At 40.6% G+C, this 21,702-nt stretch overlaps 2 protein-coding genes and 1 non-coding gene across 14 annotated transcripts in view; 1 reads left to right on the forward strand and 2 right to left on the reverse strand.

Annotated features, from left to right (window-relative positions):
- Positions 1-176: 176 nt before the first annotated feature.
- Positions 177-10,703, forward strand: tdrd15 (tudor domain containing 15). The gene is given in 5 exon segments (XM_078275394.1): positions 177-202; positions 3,985-7,596; positions 7,598-9,712; positions 10,213-10,373; positions 10,690-10,703. Coding segments are annotated over 5 exon segments (5,928 nt in total).
- Positions 10,704-11,659: 956 nt separating this feature from the next.
- On the reverse strand, positions 11,660-11,742 carry trnal-cag (transfer RNA leucine (anticodon CAG)). The gene has a single exon. It is a non-coding gene; the product is annotated as a tRNA-Leu (tRNA).
- Positions 11,743-15,089: 3,347 nt separating this feature from the next.
- afdna (afadin, adherens junction formation factor a) overlaps positions 15,090-21,702 on the reverse strand; it is a 105,138-nt gene continuing 98,525 nt past the window's right edge. For 11 of the 12 annotated variants that reach the window (XM_078274913.1, XM_078274912.1, XM_078274905.1 and 8 more), the window contains 2 exons: positions 17,422-17,506; positions 15,090-16,960 (listed from right to left, as the gene is read on the reverse strand). In XM_078274913.1, coding sequence (XP_078131039.1) covers positions 16,792-16,960; positions 17,422-17,506 — 254 coding nt within the window. In that variant the 3' untranslated portion in view covers positions 15,090-16,791. The remainder of the gene's footprint in view (positions 16,961-17,421; positions 17,507-21,702) is intronic. The other variant, XM_078274906.1, reaches the window with a different exon arrangement.

Here is a 21,702-nt window from a genome sequence, read left to right on the forward strand (position 1 = left end):
TTGCTGATGTTGTTAATAATATCTCGCAAATTTCGTCTCACATTCCTGTTGGAACATGTTCGATTGTGTAGTTTTTGCTTTAGAAGCCTGATGATTTTTTCAAGTCACGCCTGCGCAGTATGCTCGGTATCGGTATTTTGCAAGCAGCATCCTGAGTAACGTCGTTAAATTGAAAGATGGCAGACACGAGGCTGCACAAATGGTAGGAATACAGTCAGAAATATTAGGGAGGAAACTTTAGTCAGAAATATATCAGTCTTGCCAGTCACTGACGGTAATTTGAGATAAAAACCGACAATGATATAACGTTAGGCTGACCGTTAGACCTAATTATGAAAGTTAGCTTCAGTATCGTTTAACGTGATTGTTTAGCGTTAGCAACGTTAGCTTCTGCTTAATTTCAACTTGACTGCTAGCTTCAGTATTGTTTAGCGTTAGCAACGTTAGCTCTTGCTGAATGTCAATTTACACTGACATGAACAACTCTCCAGAGTCACTTTTGGTTAGTCCGGACATCATTTTGTACCCTGTGTATTTAGCAAAACAGAAATTTTTACATTTAAAGTTATATTTTTGTCGCGGTAATATTTACTTAAATTAAATACCTAATGTTAGCTATGTTAGCTAACATAGCTACATTGTTAAAATTCCCTCCCAGATAAACAATAAAATAACGTCAGCCCAAGTTTGTATTTAGTCATTTTCATTTATTTTGTAGCCTTACCAAAATGAATAAATTATGACTTGGATATTTATTGTTGATAACTTGTGGAGACTTGCTAGATGTACTTGATGTCACAGTTACATAACTATTTAATGCATTGTCCAAAAAAGCCTGAAATAAACATATCTTTGCTGACAGGAAATGCCAGTAATGTAGCTTTTTAGTGTAGTTTGGTGTCCATTGTGGGTTATTATTAATATAATTGGTTTTTTACAAGTTTTCTCTATGCACTGGCTGACCAGTGATGTATCCTACACCATGCACCGCTTGCTTTCATCTAGGTGTTGGCACTGTGTAAAGTTTTATTTATATTGCCCAAAATCACATTTGTCTCAAAGGGGTTTACAATCTGTTGAATATGACATCATCTATCATTAGACCATATATTAAGATAGTTAATAATGTGTCAAAGTTTAAGCTTTTCTTAGTTTATAAAGGCTTATTAGTATGTAAAGGTCAAGATCCATGCTAGTTTTGTTCTTGTATTTATTTTTTTTTTTTATGATTATTATTATAGTAATAACCAACATTTTTTTTTTCAGGTTCTGTTTAAGATGTGACCGTTACTAATGGCAGCAGCCATGCAATCAGAACATCAAAAGTAAGTAAATCAATGTGACAAAAATGAATTTATGCTTATAGTATAATGTAAACATTTTAGGCAAAATTGTGTTTTAGTGACTGGATTAGAAGTTGACAGCTAAGCTATTAGAAAACAATGTTAAGATTTCTTAGTTATTTAAAGATTTTTAAATTAGGAGTCAGTGGCATACAATTTAGTAGAGAACCTACCTCGCATGTAAATGTGAAATTAATATCTCATGTTAGTTTTATTTTCCTCTTTTAAATTGTTTTAGGTTACATAATTATTTTAGCTTTTTCCATAAATCTACTGTAGCTATAACAATAACATGTAATAACTATAACAATATTATATAAGATGTGAATGAAAGTAAACTGATGCTAATGAAAATAAACCTATAATTAGGGCTGGATCCGAATACTCGTTCGATGGGTAGGTATTAAATTTTCAATTTTGGGATTCAAACTTTTTTTTTTTTTTTTTAAAGAAAAATGTGCATGCAGGCTATGCAGCGCTATGTAGTCCATGTCAGCCAAGAACGGAGAAATGTTGAGTTACAAGCAAGCAGTCTGATGTTTGTAGAGGTTTGTATGGTTATACAGTAGCAGGCTGGTGCCTGTTTTCAGGTGATTTGATAAAGGTAAAGATAGCACGGGTGTGCATGAGTCCAACGCTCTAGTGAGGCGCTGGCTGAGCTTGCATTCCCACACACTGTGTCGGTCGTCATTCGTTAGACAGTCCGGCAAAACACAGGTCTTTCCATGCAGCACCTTGTAACCATGGTTTTGAAAGATGCTTTATAAATAAAGTTTATTACTATTATTTATTTTGGGTGCCTGCAGCAGAAAGTGAGACCAATTCAACTTTTTGGAGAAATAGCAGCCAGACATAACCCAGCGGTGGACTCGTCAGTCCGTTTTGCACATAGACAGTATATAAGCATGGACCAACAGATCCCGTTGCTCTGGACGGAGACCAGTGAAGGATATTAGAAGAACTTTTCCGGTGAGCGCTGAGTGTTACTGCGCAGCCTACAACTGAGAGAGACGACGTTATTGTGATGTGAGCAACCGTTCTGAAAGTTGTAAGTCTTCTGGTAGCTGTGCCAAGAGAAATCTCAATCATTCTCAGTCTTGCAGAGACGGAGAGCGTAGGTATATGTAAGGAGATAACATGGACACAGGCTAATTATTGCTAACTAAAATGCTAGTTAACATTAGTAATTAAACTTAAACAGCTAATGTAAGTCCGAACTGCCTACGAGCTTCTCCTGTACTATATGGTAATTCCTCTACTATGCAACAGTAAGTCGCGTGGTTATGACACAATCGTTAGCCTATTTTTACAAAAACGTCTGCTACGGAGCCATAATGTGAGGTACAAGGTAATGGAGCCTTTTATACATTGTCGTGTTTCTTTAGAAATAAACAATGGAAGAATAAAGTCTTTAAACGCTTAAGATGTAAAGTTATTCGCTGTCAAAGTGACGTCAAAATGAATGGCAGTCAATGGAATGCTAACGTCGGGTGATCGCTTTGTAGCATCAAAATGGCGCCATAGGAGGTTCGAGCTCTGAAGCGAAGCTTATCTCCTTGGTTTTGCAGGGTGAGAGTCCCATAATGTTACAGGAAACAGGAAGCGGTGACTCTATCGCTGACACAAAAAAGTTTTAAACACTATGAAGGTAAAAAAACGAAGCACAAGCACTGAACTGCCCAGGAGTTTGTGTAACAATAGGTGACTGTGTCCTGCAACAACAAAGCAAAGTCGCTTCATCTCTCGCTTCATCACTTATCTATATTTTTTTCGTTAAATAAAGCTGCCTTCAAGTGTGGCCCGAACTTTTTAACACACCGCCACCAAAGCTAGGTATTGAAGCTTTGAAGCTCAAAAAATGGTATTCGGTACAGCCCTACCTATAAGCATCTAAAAGTAAGTACCATACACAAGGAACAGACATGGAGCTCATACTGGGGTCTGAAACACTCTACACTATATTACTGTCAACCATTTTACTTAATAGTCTAGATTCTGAGTGGCAAATTGTTGCCCTCAAAAATTCCCACAGTGTAATAGAAAAAATTGTGTCCATGGAATCCCACAATGCACACATTTTATATATGTGAAAAAAAACTCCAGCTCTGCGATGATGCAAAATGCTGATTCCAGGGTTTTTCCTGCAAAGAGAGTTTTGGTGCCCCCCCAAAGAGGTTTTTAGCCAGTGCCGAAGGAAAAACACAAAGTTAAAGAATTTTGTTTTTTCCTTGACATTCCTTTACCATAAATTTGTGCCTAAAAATGTATCGGAATGCAGGAAATGAAGTCTTTGACGCTCAAAATTTTTACTGGGGGAGGACCCCTAGACATCCCTCTTAATGTGTGTCGTCCCCCCCCAAAAGGCTCATTCATAGCCAGGAAAAAACCTGAATTCATGTGTCCAAAATCTCAATCTACTGCTCACTATTTAGTAAGCAGTTGAGTGTTAATTATAAAGTGAGTAGTGACTAAGGGAGTTGATTCACACACAACATGGGCTTCGTTTTGCTCCACAAACCAGGCTCTGAAATAGCCAAGGTCTTAAAATGGGCAGCTGCTGGTGCTTAAATGAAAGAAGTTATAAACTTACCAAATTATTTAAAATTTTAAGGTAAATAATATAACTCACTTAAATTTGCAGGTCTAGTCCATCTGCACCATGTGCTCTTTGGCCAGTGGACCTCAAGTTAACTCACTTGGACTGGAACCCTGAAGCAACCCTGATACACTTCCAGGGACAGTACCTATCCATATGTGAACTTGACTATAACATCTTGCAAGGGGAAATACAAAACATACCAAAGACCAAAGCTGGAGTGGATATCGGAGAGTTTTGCCTCGTGGAAGATTTGACTTCAGGCCGCTGGTACAGAGCAAGAGTTCAGAAAAGAAAAGAGGACTTGTTTGACGTTTTCCTCATCGATCACGGTAACGTCTTGAGTGTCGACATCGTCCACATATCTTCCTGTTCAAACGATCTGTTCATCCTTCCTCCCAAGGTAGTTTGTGGCTTTCTTGCAAATGTACTGCTGCTTCACGGTTGTTCTCATTCTGTAGTGGATGCGTACTTCTCAAACCTGATTGGAAGAAATGTCACAGGTTACATCCAAGCCTTCCTGCCCCACAAAGTGCTCTTATTGGAAGCCCCTGACATTAACTTTGACCTTGTTAGATATGGGTTTGGAAGGCACGTGGACAAAGATACTTTCATCCTCTTGGTCGAGATGCTCACAGAAGTGCCGATCAAACAAAACAAGGAGCCAGTTCCTGACTTACTCATTGAAAAGCCAAGGGGACAAGACGTTTTCTTTAACCAGTCTGGTTTGCAGGGATACGACATTCTGTCTTTCTGTGGGCCTAGATTGAGTTGTGGGACACGTGCTAAAGTGCGTGTAACTGCTGCGGTTAACCCTGGGCGGTTTTACTGCCAGATGACCAGTATGGAAACAGATCTTTGGGAAATGTCAAAGAAGCTGGCTGCAGCGAATGAGTACCGATCCAAAGAACATAATCAGAAGACCCCAGAAAACCTGGGGTTACTGTGCTCAGTCAAAAGCAAAGATGGGAAATGGTACAGAGGCTTTGTGCAGTTTCTCCCAGTCAACTCTCAACTTCGAGTTTTGTTAATTGACTATGGGTTCTTTGAATCTGTCAAAGTTGAGAATGTCCACAGGCTGCCACCTGACTTCTTTTCAACACCCATCATGGCATTCCCATGCTCGCTCGCCTCCCTTAGTGATCAAGATGAGGTGGTCGAAACTCAGCAGTTGAGTTTCCTCAAAGCAGGCTTGCTCGGAAAAGTGTTAGATGTGGAGATCAAAAGTTTTGACAAAGAACAGCACATGTACTCTATCACAGTAATTGGTGCTGAAGATAATCATGTGAAGGAACCGGAGCCCATGCAAGCGCATCCTAGAATGAAGATTGAGTCAGTTTTTGATAGAGAAGAATTGTCACCTGAAGGTGGCTATTTATACAATGAAACAATCATGGGTGAAGCATTGGGTAAAACACTGGAAGCAGAAGAGGTGCATGTAGGCTCTGTCTTTGTGGGCTATGTTGAGTATGTCCAGAATCCAAACCGCTTCTGGATGAGAACACAAAAACGCAATGATGAGTTTGAAGAAATGATGACGAAATTGGCAGATTACTACAATCAAGTGAAGCTGGATGAAGACGTGCTGGTGAATCCAGAGCTTGGGACACTGTGCTGTGCAGTTTATGAGAAAGACATGCATTTCTACAGGGGTATTGTGACAGACACTCTTAAGCATGGAGCTGAAGTTCTTTTTATGGATTTTGGGAACATTGAGAAAGTACCACACATGTTGATCAAGAAGATACCAGAGACATTTGCGAGCAAATCAGCATTTGCCTTCTGTTGTACTCTTGTTAATGTTGTTCCTCTGGATGAAGTCTGGACCAGCGCCAACTCTGACTTTTTCAGACAAGCTGTGTCAAACAAAGCCCTGCTAGTCCATGTTGTCCAAAAGAGAAAAAACACATTTGTTGTTGATCTCTATGAGATGGGAAGTGACAACAATCAAAGTATCACTGAGCTCCTGATCTCTTCCAAAAATGCTGAATACTGGAACAACATTGCCATAAAGCCTGTGGTGCAAAACAACACAGATTTGACAGAAGAAACAAGGCGCCCAAGATACAGTGTGATGTCAGACATCAATGGAAATGCAGAGCAAATGAAGGATTGGGATGAGGAAGAGAAAACATGCAAAAATCAAACTAAAAAGGCCCAAGCCTCTGCTAGCTTCAAAGCCCTAAGCATCAAGCCTGGGTGTAATTTTGCTGTGCGTTGCTCTTACATCAGGTCTCCTTTAGATTTCTGGTGCCAGCCTCTAGATAAGATTCCAGCTTTGGAAGAACTGATGGATAAAGTGAATCAATATTACTCAACTCACACAGTTCCCCTCCAATCAGGGGATCAATGTTGTGTCACAAAGTCACCTATAGATGGAAGATGGTACAGGGCCTTCATCATAGAGAAACAGAAAGGTCATGCCAGAGTGATGATGGTTGACCATGGCTTTACCATCCAAATCAAGGAGCACAATCTTCAGGCAATAATGCCAGAATTTGTTCATTTGGAAGGACAAGGTTTCAGGTGCAGCCTTTCCAACCTGATTAAACCTGCTGACCCCAAGAACAGTGGGTATTGGAGTCCGGAGGAGTGCAAGTGGCTAACAGATTTTGTCCTCGACAGTCCCAGTGGTCTAAGATGTAAAGTTGTCTTTCAGTTGAATGTAAAAAACAGAGGGCTGTGCAATGTTGTGGAACTTTACAACACCCAAACCCAACAGAGCATAACAAATTTGCTCTCGGAACAGGGCCTGGCAAGAGAAGGGACACTCTTGACAAAGCAACTGTTAACAGTGTTTCCAGAATCTTTTGTCTACTCTTCATTTGATCTAAGTCCTGGAAATGAAGAACAAGTCTACGTCACTCATGTTAGCAGTCAGTGGGAGGTCTACTGCCACCTTGAGAGAAATGTTGAAATCATTCAAGACCTTGAAAAGAAAATCTCAGATGAGAGTGAGAAAATGATGCAAGCCAGTACGAGAGCAGTTGTGAGGAAGCTGTGCCTGGCAAAATACTTTGATGGTCAATGGTACAGGGGCTTGGCACATCCTGTTCAGTCACCTCTGCATCTTAGTGTGTTTTTTGTGGATTATGGAAACACAAACATATCTGAGAAAACCCACGTCATGTTTATCCACAAAGACTCTGATTTGTTGTACACACCCATGCAAGCTTTGAAATGTCGCCTTGCTTCAGTGTCCAAAGAAGAGCTCTATGCAGATGTCAAAGAATGGCTTGATGGTGCAATACTCAACAAGCAAGTGAGAGCTGTCATTGTTGGAGAGAACGAAGATGGTTCATTTGATGTTAAACTATTTGATGGCGATGTTAACATCAATGAGAAGGTAAAGGAGCTCATTCTCAGTGTTTCACCGAAACCCAAGACTGTTGTGAGTTTTGACATGAGCCGCACAAAGACGAAAGATAAAACTCTCCACACAAAGAGCTCTATTAAGTGCAAGAGTCAACCTAAAGGGAAGTCTTCAAATTCCCACACATTGAAAACCAGGTGCACTCAAGTCGGATTTGCACCTCACAAAAAGATAGAAAACACAAAAAACTATGTTCATGGGAAAGCTCAGAAGAACACAAAAGTAAAACGACAAAGAGAGTACCGTGATACAAACACAAAGTCAGAACAACCACAAAATACGGACACGGAAAGGCCCTCAGCTCTCGTGTTTGCCGGACATGAAAGTGAGCGTAGGTTACAAGGCAAAGTGTTTTGTCTCCTACATTGACTCGGTCAACAGTTTTGTCCTTCAACTGGCTGAGGTGGAACCTGCCATCTTGCAAATGGCCAAAGATCTCAACACAAGTGTCTTCAGAGATTCCTTGAAGACTCCAACTTTTTTGAGAATCAATGACCTTGTTCTGGCTGAGTATGAAGAAGACGGCGCTCTGTATCGTTCTGTTGTGAAGGACTGTGGAGGAGGTTCCTGTTACAAAGTTGAGTTTGTGGACTATGGAAACTCGGCAGTCATGGGGAAGGAGAAGATCTACTCCATTCCAAAGGAGTGTCTCTCTCAGCCAAGATTCGGCATATCCTGCTCCCTGTTGGACACAAGCACATATGAAAATGATTCCTTCACTGAGGCTGTAATGGAGAAGCCTCTCATGGTTGATTTTGTCCGTCATAATGAAGTCCATTGGGAAGTCAAGGTTGAGATTTTTGAAGAAGCTGTTGGTCTTTCAGCCACACTTGAAGCAGCTGTTGAAAATAGCACTGAAACCAAAAAAGAAGAGGAGGCAGGTTCATCTGAAATAGAAGAGAAAGTGAGATCCTGTGAGCAGAACCACTTGGATAAAGAAGTGAGCAAGATTGAAAAAACTAAATTTGAAAGAACTACCATTGATGGTGAAAACGCCGAAAGAACTGTTGATGGTGAAAACTTCATGCTGAAACCGACACCTGCCACACTGTCAAATAAACTAGAAGAACATAGAAAAGCACCTACCAGAAACGAGAACAATTCTAAGGAGAATCTAAGAAAAATCGCAAAATCACCTGTCAAAACAAAAAGTGATTGTGCAGATGCAATCATACACCCGACTATTCAAGCTAAAGACACAGAGAATGGTACAGTTCTGTCGGTCCTGAGTAACAGCAATTTTTACGCCAGACTAAATAAGGCCTGTGAACTGCTTGCTGCGTTGGAAAGTAGTATAGATGACAACCTATACAAGTGCCAGATCGTGGCTGAAGAGAATGTCAAACAAGGCTACAAGTGCTTAGTTCAGGTAGACAAGGACAAGCAGTGGCACAGGGCTGTTGTTCAAAATGTAGGCCAGGGAAAATGCCAGGTCTTTCTCGTGGATCAAGGAATAACAGAAGAAATCCCAAGTGGCTCAATTCGACGACAGTGTAGCGAGCTGACAAAAATCCCAGACCTTGCAGTTTTGTGCAAGGTAAACTGCTTTGGGTTCAGGGAGGGAGATGGTGCTCACGAATTGTGGTGTGAAACTCTTAAACCACTGATCGGCAAAGAAGTCAAGCTGATGTTTGTGTGTTATTCAGAAGAAGATAAACTGTGGAATGTTGAAATAATCATGAATGGACTGTTCCTTGTTCGTCAACACACAACCACACTGCAGCAGAATAAAGAGGTGCTTGTGTTACCCGCTGAAACTAAAGTAGAAGGAGAATCCAACTTGGACAAAAGTCCTACTCAGCAACTTGTCTTTGCTCCTATTGATATAGACAACGCATATTCTGGCTTTGCTGCTGCAGTGACAACTCCCTTTGAGTTTTGTGTCGTTCTGGAGGACAGGCTTCTGGTCATGAACAAAGTGTCCATCATGCTGGACGACCTCCCTGGGCAGATGTCTCCTCTTCCTGAAGCCCACCTCGTCCCTGGCACCTGCTGCTTATTGAAATCAGACACCAAGAACAAGTGGTGCAGGGCTGAAATTGTACACGCCGACACCACAGCAGTCCTTAACCTGGTGGATTACGGCCATTGTGAATGCATCTCGTACGAAGACTGCTCCAAGCTGAAGAGGCTTCCTGAGGAGATAACGAACCTCCCAAAAGTGACGTACCCCTGCATCCTGAGAGGGGTGAAACCAGATGGAGTGGATGGACGGTGGACTGATGAAGCAGCAGTCTTCTTCCAGCAGTGTTTGTACCAGAAGAACCTCCAGATCTTCTTCAGAGAGTTTGTGTCAAACACACACTGGAAGGTGGACATTCTGGCAGATGGCGTCCATGTTGCCAAGGAGCTGGTGGATGCTGGACACGCCAATTATATGGACATCATGCTAGGACTGAGGTATGCCCTTTGCATTGTCCTTTCCATTACTTTGTATTTGTCTTTTATTTAAACTTTTATTAAAGGAAGTTTAAGTCAGCCCTTCAGTTCACATTTCACAATTAAGTTAAGTGACGTAATATAAAATGAAGACAAATTTGAATTAGTTATACACATTGCTTTGGCTCATTGTTTTAAGAAAAGTCTTGAATATGTAATCATTTAAAAGCAGGATCAAATCTGAGAACAAATTGGTTAGAATGATTGAAAACATCAGTAGTTCTTTAGTATGTTACCAAAAATCATAATAAGCGGTCTTCAACATCAAGACACTGTCAACTGTAAACTTAAAAATTCATTTCAATTTTTTTTTTTTTTTTAAATTAGGGTATTTTTCAGCAAAATCTGAAAATAATATCAGAGAAACATTCACGTTTGCTGCCAAGACAGGAAAAAAGTATAAAGGGTGCACATTTTCAAGCAAAATACATCAAACTTAACCTCATTTCTGACACATTCAGGTTCCAGGAACAGAGCTCCGATAAAGCTGCTCCTCCTGACAGTGAGGAAGAGTGGGCTCAGGAAGATGAAGGCTGTGATGGGAAGTCGGATCTCTCGGTCGAGTCATCTGATGAAGAAGAGGGGAAGATGCAACTCAACATTGTGTCTGGATCTAGGCGATGTAAGAGAATATTTTAAATACATTTTGTTTATTGGCATAAAAAAACAGGGCAAAACAGCATCACTGATCTGTTTTTACAGAATATTCTCTGGTGTAGCTCAGCTAAAAACACAGAATTTGTCCGCACGTTAGCGTGTAGTTCACTACCATTTTCTGGAATACATCAATCCAAAACATTTAACACACTCCTATAACGTGTATTTGTTTAGACGAGCATTTCCAGCAAGTCCTGAAAAAAGGGGTTTGCAGGTATGTAGAGTAACCTAATAATAATGTACAGTACGGTCCTGTCACTTTGTTTTCTCTTTTGTTACAGGTTTTCTGATGTGAAGGCAGTCCGGTTGGATCTTGTCAATACAATGAGCAGCAATTCCCAATCACTCTGCGTAAGATTAATCCAAGTAAGATGCTTATTGTTGGATGTTTTGGCTTTAAGTTGAGATTTAGCACTTAAAAATGACATAATTTACCTTTAAAATGTTATTATGTAAACTTACTTGTATTAGTTTATGGTGACATTTATTTTGTTTTCTTGAATTAGCTGAAGTACCTTGAAAGCTTTCAGACAGCAGCACAATGTTCCTTAAAAGCACAAGAAATCTGAGTTGGTCAACAGTTGTTTTTTTTAAGATTTAAATGAGGTGATCTCATTCATGGACTTTTTTTTATTAATAATGTTGATGGATGTTCAGTTCATTTTTTCGTTTTATGTTATAAAAAAGAGAAGAAAAAAAGTCAGACAGTAAGAACTGCAGTGTTTGTTTTGATGAGGTGAACTAAATATAAAGTAGCCAAGCACATATTTTGTTTAGTTTATTTTGAGATAGGTCTACTTTGTTACTTTTGAGTTTTAGGGACCATTGACAGGAAATATTTTTTCCAGATTCCAAAAAAGAAAACTTTTTTTTTACAATTGGGGCCTTCTGTAGAATACATTTGACTTGACATTTAATTTAACATTTAATCTTTGCTTATACTTATTTCGCTCTCACATACTTTGTTCTCTAAACTAGTAGTGGGACAAAGGTTCATTTAAGGGTGTGGGAAAACGGAAAAGTCCTGAACCTTCCAGTTCATGTTTCACCACTAGAGTGTGCTGTTGAGCCAGGATTGTTCATAGTAAGTCATGAATCCGGCACTGCTGGACGCTGTTTCGTGCATCCCTAAACAATAATAAAAATGTCATCAATGTATTAAAGGAGTTAGTTAAAAATAAAATTTGAATGCAGAGAAACAGCACATTTATCTGGCTCAGTGTTTCAGGTTTCTGTGGAAGAAAAGGTTGTTGTCAGAAGTGGGATTCGAACCCACGCCTCCAGGGGAGACTGCGACCTGAACGCAGCGCCTTAGACCGCTCGGCCATCCTGACATCTGAATGCACCAAACCACAGATATAGTTTTTATTGCTCATTTACAGGTTGGGCAGATGTCATTTCCAACTACACTTAAAGGCAGCTTTATTTCATGGAGAAAGAAAAGAGATGGGACTGTGCCTGTTGTTGCAGGAAACAGTCAGCTGTGTTACACAATCTCCTGGGCAGTTCAGTGCTGTGTTTCGTTTTTTACCTACATAGTGTTTTCAAACTTTCTTGTGTCAGCGATAGAGGGAGTGATGTTTCCTGTTTACTGAACGGGACTTTCACATCGCCTCAAAACGGACTGCCAAGTCCGATAGCCGGGATTGGCAACCAGCAAGAGAGAAAACAATGCCCCGCTCAATTTACCTTCTATCAATTGAGAGTAAGAGATTATATTGATTTAAATGTTACATTATTAACATCTGCAATTTTTTGTAGGCTATTGTTTACTTCTTGGGCAAAATGTAGCTTGTATAAAATACTTGACACATTGAATGTGGTGTGTTTAAGTGCCCACTAGATGGCAGTATTACACACAATGTGTGTGTGTATTTTACGTAGACTATTATGTAAACTTATTTGTCCTTTCATGAACAGACTGTTGATTATTAATCACAGTTCAAACACATTTTTATATAATTAGAACTGGATGAAAACATCTGCTGGATAGGAATTAGAACCTGTAATATTTTTATTTTTCATATACTACTGTTTTCGCCTCAGTGGGCTAACTGTTCCTAACAAGTATTTTGTTGCACTGTATTTAAAGCTAAGAGACACTTTCCATAGTTTGATTATAATTATTATAAATCCATGACTAGAGTCCCTTCTATTTATATGCGGCAAGTTCTTTGTGAAATGACCATGTAGTTGGCCAATGTTGATAATGTAATACACTAACCAAAAAGGGCCGGAGCACTGTCTCTCTCTTCTCTCGGGGTAGAGCGGTCGTCCTTGAACCACAAAGTCGGCGGTTCGACCCCCGGCTCTTTCTGTCCGCATGTAGAAATGTTATTGAGCGAGACATCGAATTCCAAGTTTCTTCCCCCGGGCGAAAAGTTGAGACCGATTTCAACTTTTGGAGAAACGCAACCTGATGTCATCCTGCGGTAGCCAGTCATGTAACCGGCAATCAGACTTCAGTGTTTTAGTTTAGAGGCAGTGTGAAAGTCCATTACAGTAAACATCACTCCATCTAACGCTGCCACAAGACAATTTAAAATATGAGGGCAAAAAAAGCGAAACAAATCACTGAACTGCCCAGGAGTTTGTGTAACAGCTGACTGTTTCCTGCAACAACAAAGCACAGTCCCTCCGTCTGTTTTCTTTCTCCGTGAAATGAAGCTGCCTTCAAGTGCGGTCGAAAATGAGATCTAAAAGCGATCTGAAGGAAAACAATAATTGTCAAAGTAGAATAAAGTCTACTTGTGCTACATTGGGGGGTTTAACAACAACAGGATCAGCAGCTCCACTGCTCCTAAAAAGCTTAGGGTGGGTTAAAAGCAGAGGTCGAATTTCACTATGTTGCGCTGTTTACAGTTGGCCTGTCATTGTCATTCTTGGGTTTTCTCCGGCCAAATCTTTACCGGTCCAATCAGCGAACAGAGGGAGTGGCTGAGAACGATGACGTTGAGGCCGTGCGCTAGTTTGAGTTGTAGTTTCATAATGGCGGCGGAGAAAGATGCGAGCGAAGCCATTCGGTCCGTTGCGGCAACACTGCCGAATATCCAGAAGTTAAATCCCGAGCAAGAACAATCTTTGCTGAGTTTTGTTGGTGGCCATGATGTTGTGGCCCCCCTCCCCACGGGGTTCGGGAAAAGTTTTATTTTCCAGTTCGCTCCGTTAGCGGTGAAGGAGTTGGCTAAGGCTAACGCTAGCGATGCTAAGCCGACGTCACAACGAAACGTTAGCGATTGGTTATGGCAGATCCAATAGTCTTAAACTTCAACAGAGTACCCGCCTTCAAGGAAGTTAACACTTGTCAATGGAGAGAGGCCAGACTCTCTGGACCAATGAAATGGACCAGAGTCTGGTAGGACCAGGCTAGTGTACAGTTGCATGTGACAAACAAAGTCAAGTCTGTCTTTCTCTAAACTGTCAGAGCTGAACACACCACAAAGAAATAGAGCAACACATCGCAATATATACTTTGAGTATTGTTCATAAGCAGGAGAGGATTAATATAATTGTTAATAATTGGCATCATAAATGGCCAGACTGTTTCTGGAGGCCATTCTTTTCCCTCCCCAGCCAACTCTGGTGGCTGAGGAGATAGATTGATCTATCCCACACAAATGGACTCTCCCAAATACTAAATCAGTTGTGGAAAAGACGTGATAGGTTTTTCCCAGAGACGGTTTAGAACACGTGTCAAACTCAAGGCCCAGGGGCCAAATCCGGGCCCTTGCAAATTTTGATCCGGCCCGCATTTCAATTTAGGTTCACAGCAAATTTTGGCCCTACTAGTTGTGCACCACACCAAAAAAAAAAAGAAATCAGGAAACTGTTTTTCATACTGTAATTATGCGACACTGCCGTGCAGAATCTGACAAATTTGCTGACTGAGACTCTGAATTCCCCCAGACGCAGAGAGGTCTTTAATATTCAGGCTGTGAAACCGGTTGTTGGGAGTCGGCTGGGTGGCAGCTGCTTTTAAAAATGTAATGTTTGTTTTTCATGACTTGCTAAATTCTTTTATGCTGACTTTTTTTAGGGTTTTATGTCGACCAAACTGTATGGGAGAAAGCTATATGAGACATGCAATAATAAAAAGTTAATGGACTTTTTTTTGCTAAATAAAAGCATGTCAAACTCAACACGTCTGGCCCTTAGTGTGTTCGTCATTTCCAGTTTGGCCCTCAGTGAAATAGTTTGACACCCCTGGTTTAGAACATAGAATTGGAACAGAGAATCTTAGATAGGCTGAACTAGCCACTAGCAAAGAGCCCACAATGCAGCCCCCCCCCCCCAAAAAAAGGGGCACCAAGTCATGAGAACACCAGTCCTTAACCCAGTTTGTCATTCCCACGCAACTAGCAAACCAGTATTTTCTGTCGTCCTAAGACATACACATTTGAAGTATTAATGTAGACGCCAAACTAGACGTAAAGCTGGATAATGTACGCGTCCATGTAGACAACCGGCTGCTACCGGAGAACAAAAAATGTACGGTAGTTAATGGTGAGGGACAATTTGGTTGTGCCATGAATTACACACTTGTAAATTTGAAGTGGTAGACGTATTAGTGCTATTATAACACTAATACTTCCATTTTATAACTTATAAAATGGAAAATACTCAGGAAAAGTACAAGTAACTATTTTTGACAATGACAAAAGACCACACGTTCAGCCTGCACTGTTGAAAAATCTGTATTTATTAATGATTTACAAAAGGCTAAACATGAAACCATTTAAATGATTCTGTTCATTTTGAAACCTAACAAGGAGTTGCTGTTGGTGTGGGAGGAGAGGAGACAGTGTGGTCTGTAGTGTTTTTACAGGTCAGTAATTAGAACAGCATCCTTATCGCATCATGTAGAATCAGTTTCAGTGGAGGCTCCTGAAGAGAGAGAATTAAATAAATCCACACACAGGATGGAGTCAAACTGCAGAAGAGAGATACATTTGAAACATCGCTGTTTTATCTTTTTATTTTGAAACTGGGGGGGGGGGGAGACACACACCGGGGTTTGAAGTGCGCTCCTTTTCAACATCAGCAGTGTTGGTGAAAGTGACTATGGTAACTGCGTGTATATATATTTGTACAATCACAATTCTGTCAACTTGACTCCAGTCCTAAAAAGAAAAACACATCTGGATCTCCCCGAACTACGGCTGGTGTAAAAACAGAAAACACAGATTACCACAGTACGAGAGGTCCCAAATGTAATCCACTTGTTAAAACAGTTTGCAGATACATAGTTATTAAAAAAAAAAAAAAAAGTTTTTGTGCAAGTATGTTTTTTTTCCCCACGTTTGAAATAAATATCTGTAAAGCAAACAAGGACTTAAAAGAATAAGAGTGAAAACCAACAATCACATTGTGAGCGAAAAAAAATCCTTTTCTGGCTTGAATTTCGGGTACAATCGATCAAATTAATCTCACACAACTCTGCAAAGAATGCCTATTTGATTTCAACTAAAAAATGAGTTACCTCAGATTGGGGCGAAACATTTAAAACTTAAACTCCACTGACGGTGAGGAGCAGCAGGGAGACGGTCCAGTTTTAGCAGTACTTCCTGTTGGGATTTTCTGTCACCAAAATGCTGTGAAATCACATTAGTTTTGCAGTTTTTAGTAAGTAGCCTGGCAGCTTTCTACAGTAGTAAAAGAGTGAGACACTTGTGGACCCAGATATTTACAGTAATGTTGTGCACTTAAAGATCCTTCTCCGGACTGTTAACGATCCTCCTCTGGAGAATCATTCAGAGTTTATCTAAAACATCACCAAATAAATCCCATGCTGTTGCTACGGAATGAAATAGCAGTTCCACTCATTGAGAATTTAATAAAAAAAAAAAAAAAAAACAAGAAAACAACAATTGGTCTTGAGCTCAACTGTGGGCATTTCTGCTGGCAATTAAAAGTGTGAAAACAACATGATGCCGAAAAAGAGCATTAAAATAATTAAAAAAAGCTAATTTAAAATGAGAATAAACCTCTTCATCCCCTCGCCCCAAGAACCATTTTATAAACAAAAATATATCCCCCTTTGTCGTGTGATTCTCAAATTCTCACTTGTTACAATTACAACTTTTTTTTACAGTGCTTTATCATTATATATCTTTGACAGACCTTAATGAGGGGAGGAAATATTTTAAGCCATAAATGTCTCTCCTATTGCAACGATATAGCTATGTCAAAAAAGTGAGTGGTCCAGTTATTCGATGATTAAAATAAAAAATAAAAAAAAACAAAGGGGGGAAAACACAAACAGGAGGAGACGGTCAGTGGTCGGGAAGCGAGCGCCCGTTTTTTTTTTGTCCCAGGATCACCTTAACGTTACTGTGGCGAGGCCCTTGTTAAGGTGGCGCTGGGAGGTGAAAGGCCCGGGTCTACTACTTGGTGTTGAGCTCGTTCTCCAGCTCCATGAGTTTGCGTGAAGCCTTGACCTTGTTGGACACCTCCTTCCCCTGAGAGAAGAGACGCTGGCGCTCCTTAAAGGTGAGACTCTCCGGAGCGCCGCTGGGGATCGAGTTCTCCTGCTCCTGACTACTGCTGCTGCTGCTGCAGCCACACACACACACACACAGTAGTAAGTACATCTACTCAAGTGCTGTATTTGAGTACAAATTTGAGGTACTTTAGTACTTTCTTTTCATGCCACTTTCTACATTCCCTTTAAGAGGAAAATATTGTACATTTTACTGTAGGGCAATTATGTGACAGCTTTCATTACTTTACAAATCAAAATTTTTTGCACACACGTATTCCTTAAGTTTTACAAATGTGAAAATTTGGTGATTTTCTTTATAATAATTTAATTTTTTTTTTTTTTTTGGAGGTTTGGACTGTTGGTTGGACAAAACCTTTGTAATTTCTCACTATTTTTAGAAGTTTTATAAATCAATCAATTAATGAATGGATCAAATCAATCAATCAAAAGGAGCTCCACCTCAGCTCAAAGTCAACCAACTTGTATCCTAATGAATTAGTAAACCAGAGAACAGAATAAAAAAGTGTCTCACCTCTTCGGCCATTTGTCTCGCGGGTCATTGTAGACTTCTCCCGATCCTACAACTCCTGCTGAGTTTCCAGTGTACGAGTTAAATCCTGTCCGAGGTTCAGGAGGCACACGGCAGACAGACAGAGCAGTGAGAGAAGAGTCAGCATCGTTCATATTACAGCTTTTTTTTAATTTATTTTTTATGAAAACGTGATACAGAAGCTGCTGGCTGATGGCTGTCGAGGTCTCTGGTACCCGCCCTCCTTTACTCCCATCATTTATAAGGAATTCCAGGCATTTTTGCATTTTAAATCACAAAAAAAGTGGAAAACTCATATTCCCATAACAGTTTTGATTATTGAGCAGAGACCCAGGTCGCCTTAACCAGCAGCTCCTCCAGTCGACATCACTTTATTTCCCACAGACCAGCCTGAGCAGAAGGAAGGAAGAGAGGGAACGTTCTGGAGAAGCGTTAAGGCAGAAACAATCAGATCTCAGCGAGCCGAGAAAAGAGACAGAGCGTTAAAAAGCTGTTAAAGTGCCATTCCAAAGCAGTGGAGATGGTCTGTGGAAGTGTCGGTGCGATCCGAGGCCGAGGTCACCGTCCAACATGTCTGACTGCTGAAGATCTGGACCCCCGTTTGTCCTGAAACATCTACATCTGACACATTTACTTTTTGTCATTTAAATCCAATATTGAACTCATAAATCAAATCAAGCCAAGTTGTGAAGGAAAAGGTGCCTGTTCAAGCATAAAAATAATATCCTGGGCTCGGTTAAAGGCCGGTGGACCTTACACGAGGAGGGTGACTGCGACCTGTGACCCCGAAGGAGACATTAATCAGTTGGCTTGTGTGTCCCTGTGTCTTTCCTAACACCCCCCCAGTTACGTCCAGCCTAAAGCAGACGCAGCCAGAGCCAGATCAAAGTGGTTCACAACTATGTGACCCACTGGGAGTCCTGCAGAGGTTTATTCCCAAATAAATACTACAGCAGGAAAGAAACCCAATTAGTTCCATTTTGTAATCGTTACAAGTACAAGTCTACCAATAGTCTATATTTTCCTTAGTGTCAATAAATCCCATGAAAATACTCAAACCTATGATGAACCTATAGAGGATAATAAATGGATGGAAATTCAGGCTTCTGTGTCTGGGTCCATAGAGCATGCTCAGTAGGCCTGCACCATTTATCGTTAGAAAAATCGCGATCTCGATTCACCCCTGTTCACGATTTAACTTTTAAATGACTTTGATTTATTTTTTTCTCCTAAATCATTTGACATTGACACGTTTTAATTATGTAAAGACATGTTCAAGGAGTTCAGATAGAGCCTGTATCAGGGCCATATTTAGTTCAATGTGTTATATGTTACTATTTTTGGTAGCCTACTGTAAATGGCCAGTGTGTACTTTATTTTCTGTATTCATTGAAGCCTCTATGTTTACAGGCTCGTGGTGATGCGCAACGTGCTATAGGTGCCAAAAATAAAATCTATGTTTGGTACTGCACATTTTTTTTTAAGAATAAACATATGTATATATTTGTGAACTTCTAAAAGATTGACATCCTCAGTTTGAAGAAATGCCATGAGGGCTGCATGCCAGACAGGATGGCACAGCTGCAAACATGAATCGATTGGTTGTCAACTATTCAAGCAATCAACTATTTTGATAATCGATCAGTTTGAGTCATTTTTTTAAGAAAGGATATTACAGCTTTTTAAATGTGAATATTTACTGGTTTCTTTATTCCTCTATAAATATTTTAGTTGTAGACAAAACGAGCCATTTCAGGATGTCATTGTTGGACTTTTGGAAACACTGATCGACGTTTTCTAGACCAAACGACAATGATGAATCGACAATGAAAATGATCGTTGGCTGCAGCCCGACAGGGATAGTGAAGTCAGACGGTACTGAGGGACAGACTACAGATTCTCCATTCTTTTTTCTTTCCATGGGATTTGTTGACAGGCAAAAAAAGAAAGAAAAAAAGAATAATGCCAGTTATGCGTTTGAATTGAGATTAAACCCTGCAGACTCTGTGCAAGGCACACCACAGGCCGAGAGTAAACGCTGGATACAAACAGTGAAGAAGAGTTCTTCTCTATTGTTGTGTTAATTATTGAAAACAGTGCTTGAACCCTACCAGGTGACCGCAGGTATCGGACCCAGGAACAACCCAGGACTTTAGATATCAAACATGTTGACTCCACTTGGTTGCGTTTCAAAAAACACAACTCGGGAGTCTAAATGCATGTTGCTCTTGTGTTTCAGATGAGATGGAAAGGGGATGGGGGGTACAGTTCAGATGCAGACACAGTGACAGGGTGTGAACCCAGATGGATTCATCCAGCTGGCAGCTCCTAAGCCCCTTTCTTTGGGTTTCATAGCGCGAAAACACAGAGAGAGATCCTATGTGCAGTTTGGGATCGGGATCAAGCCGGGTCCCACTTCAGCCTCTTAACCACAGAAACACAAACTGGCAGAGAACAAAGTAACCACAGAGAAACAACCCCTTGTTCAAGGCCGGTAACATTCCTCTGTGGAGCCAAAAGAGATTTAAATTGTACTTCTGGCGCTGCGATCGCAAAATCTCCAGATTCACAAAAAAAGTCATGCGCTGGCTTTTCACGGATTCTCAAAGGTTGTGAATGTTTTTCTTTGACTCTGGTTCAGTTCTCCTGGAGGCCAGTGGAGTCTAAAAAAAAGTTTTTTTGTTTTTCTGTACCAACAGTACAGTAACAATCTTCCTTTGTGGCTTTCTCCAGTTCGTGCACCATCTGAGGCAAACTGGCGTCAGTATTTCTTCTTGTGGTTTTTATTCTTATTACACAAAAGTATCTGTGTTTCGAGAAAAAAGGCCACATTTGATTTAGTTTTTTTTATTAAAGTCAGACTCAGAGCTTTTGGAGCTGCCAGCTGATCAAATCACACACATTTCAATACATTTTGGAGATTCATATGTCAGGGAAGCCAGAGACTCAGGTGCCGTTTGGTCACCTGAACCTGCCGCAATGCCCTGTGGGAGTTGTAGTAAGGTTTAGTAAAGCTGTAGCGTTAGACAGCAGAGACACAGACAGGCGAAATGAAGGACGAGCCGAAACAGGCAGACAACAAAAGCACATACAAGGAGTGGAATTATTGGGAAGGCAGAGCAACAGACAGTCCAACAGATGGGCAAAGTCGGCAAAGACATAAATAAAGAATAAATAAAGACAGCAGCCTGATGGAAGCTACGCACAGGCAGTAAAAAGCAATAGACATCAAGCCGGTTACTGGAGTGAGCTGCTGGCAGCCAGAGTACAGTGTTGTGTGTTTATGATGCGTGTTTGTGGTGAGAGGGGGTGACATGCAGATTTTTATTTCTGAGGGGGGGGGGGGGGGGGGGTGGGGGGGGGGGTGGGTAGGTAGTGGGACATTAGTGGGATGTTTTTCTGATTTGAGTGGAAATGCAACACGTTTTCCACGAGGTCCTGGGTATGTTTTAGTGTTCAATAAGCAGCAGGGGTGGAGGAGGTTTATTTTGAAGGTGCAGGCAGCCGTTTCCTGGACCTCAGGTAGGGATGACATTCAGACTGTGCTGCATTCGTAGCTCTGTTTGTCTGTGGATGTTCAAATAGCTTCACCAAGTCTTGATATGAAGTCAAGTCTGCTTGTGACCGTACGTTACTCAGGCTCTGTATCGTTGGACAGTTTTTTTCTGTACCTTACCTAAACAATTATGAACCCTTTCTTTTATCAAAAGAAGCTAAAGGTCTAAAATGGCTTGTTAAAAACAAAGCAATGGCTTCTTGTCTTGCAACCTCTTTGTCTACCAGTTGTGACTAAGAGTGATTTTTTTCCTCGTCTTATTTGAATAACTTAAAGAAGTAAAATGAACCAATAATTTATTAAAAAAGAAGAAGATATTACAGGAAAATAAGCCTAATTTTGTGTAGTAGAAATAAGTTGACTGATTATCTCTCCTGTTAATCATCAACTCCTTAGATTTATTTTGGGACCCTTTGTAGGGGTCCCATCCCCCAGGTTGATAACTAATGAGCTAGACCTAAGGATTGAAAAAAAAAAAACTTTAATCTTCTTCATACTAAAGACCAATGTTTTTTTGGCTCAAATCTAAAAACAAAGGCCAAAGCAAACCATAACCATACCGGTTTGCCCAGAAAGTGTGTCTGAGGTAACATCATGGGAGCAAAGCTTTCTAGACGGCTGCCAACTGACTGCAGCGTGACCCCTCTTCTGTTAGATATCACTTTCCGTCGACGAGGCCTTTTGAAGAAAAGCAACGACACATATCT

This window comes from Sander vitreus, chromosome 18, assembly GCF_031162955.1.
Source record: "Sander vitreus isolate 19-12246 chromosome 18, sanVit1, whole genome shotgun sequence".
Lineage (NCBI taxonomy): Eukaryota > Metazoa > Chordata > Actinopteri > Perciformes > Percidae > Sander > Sander vitreus.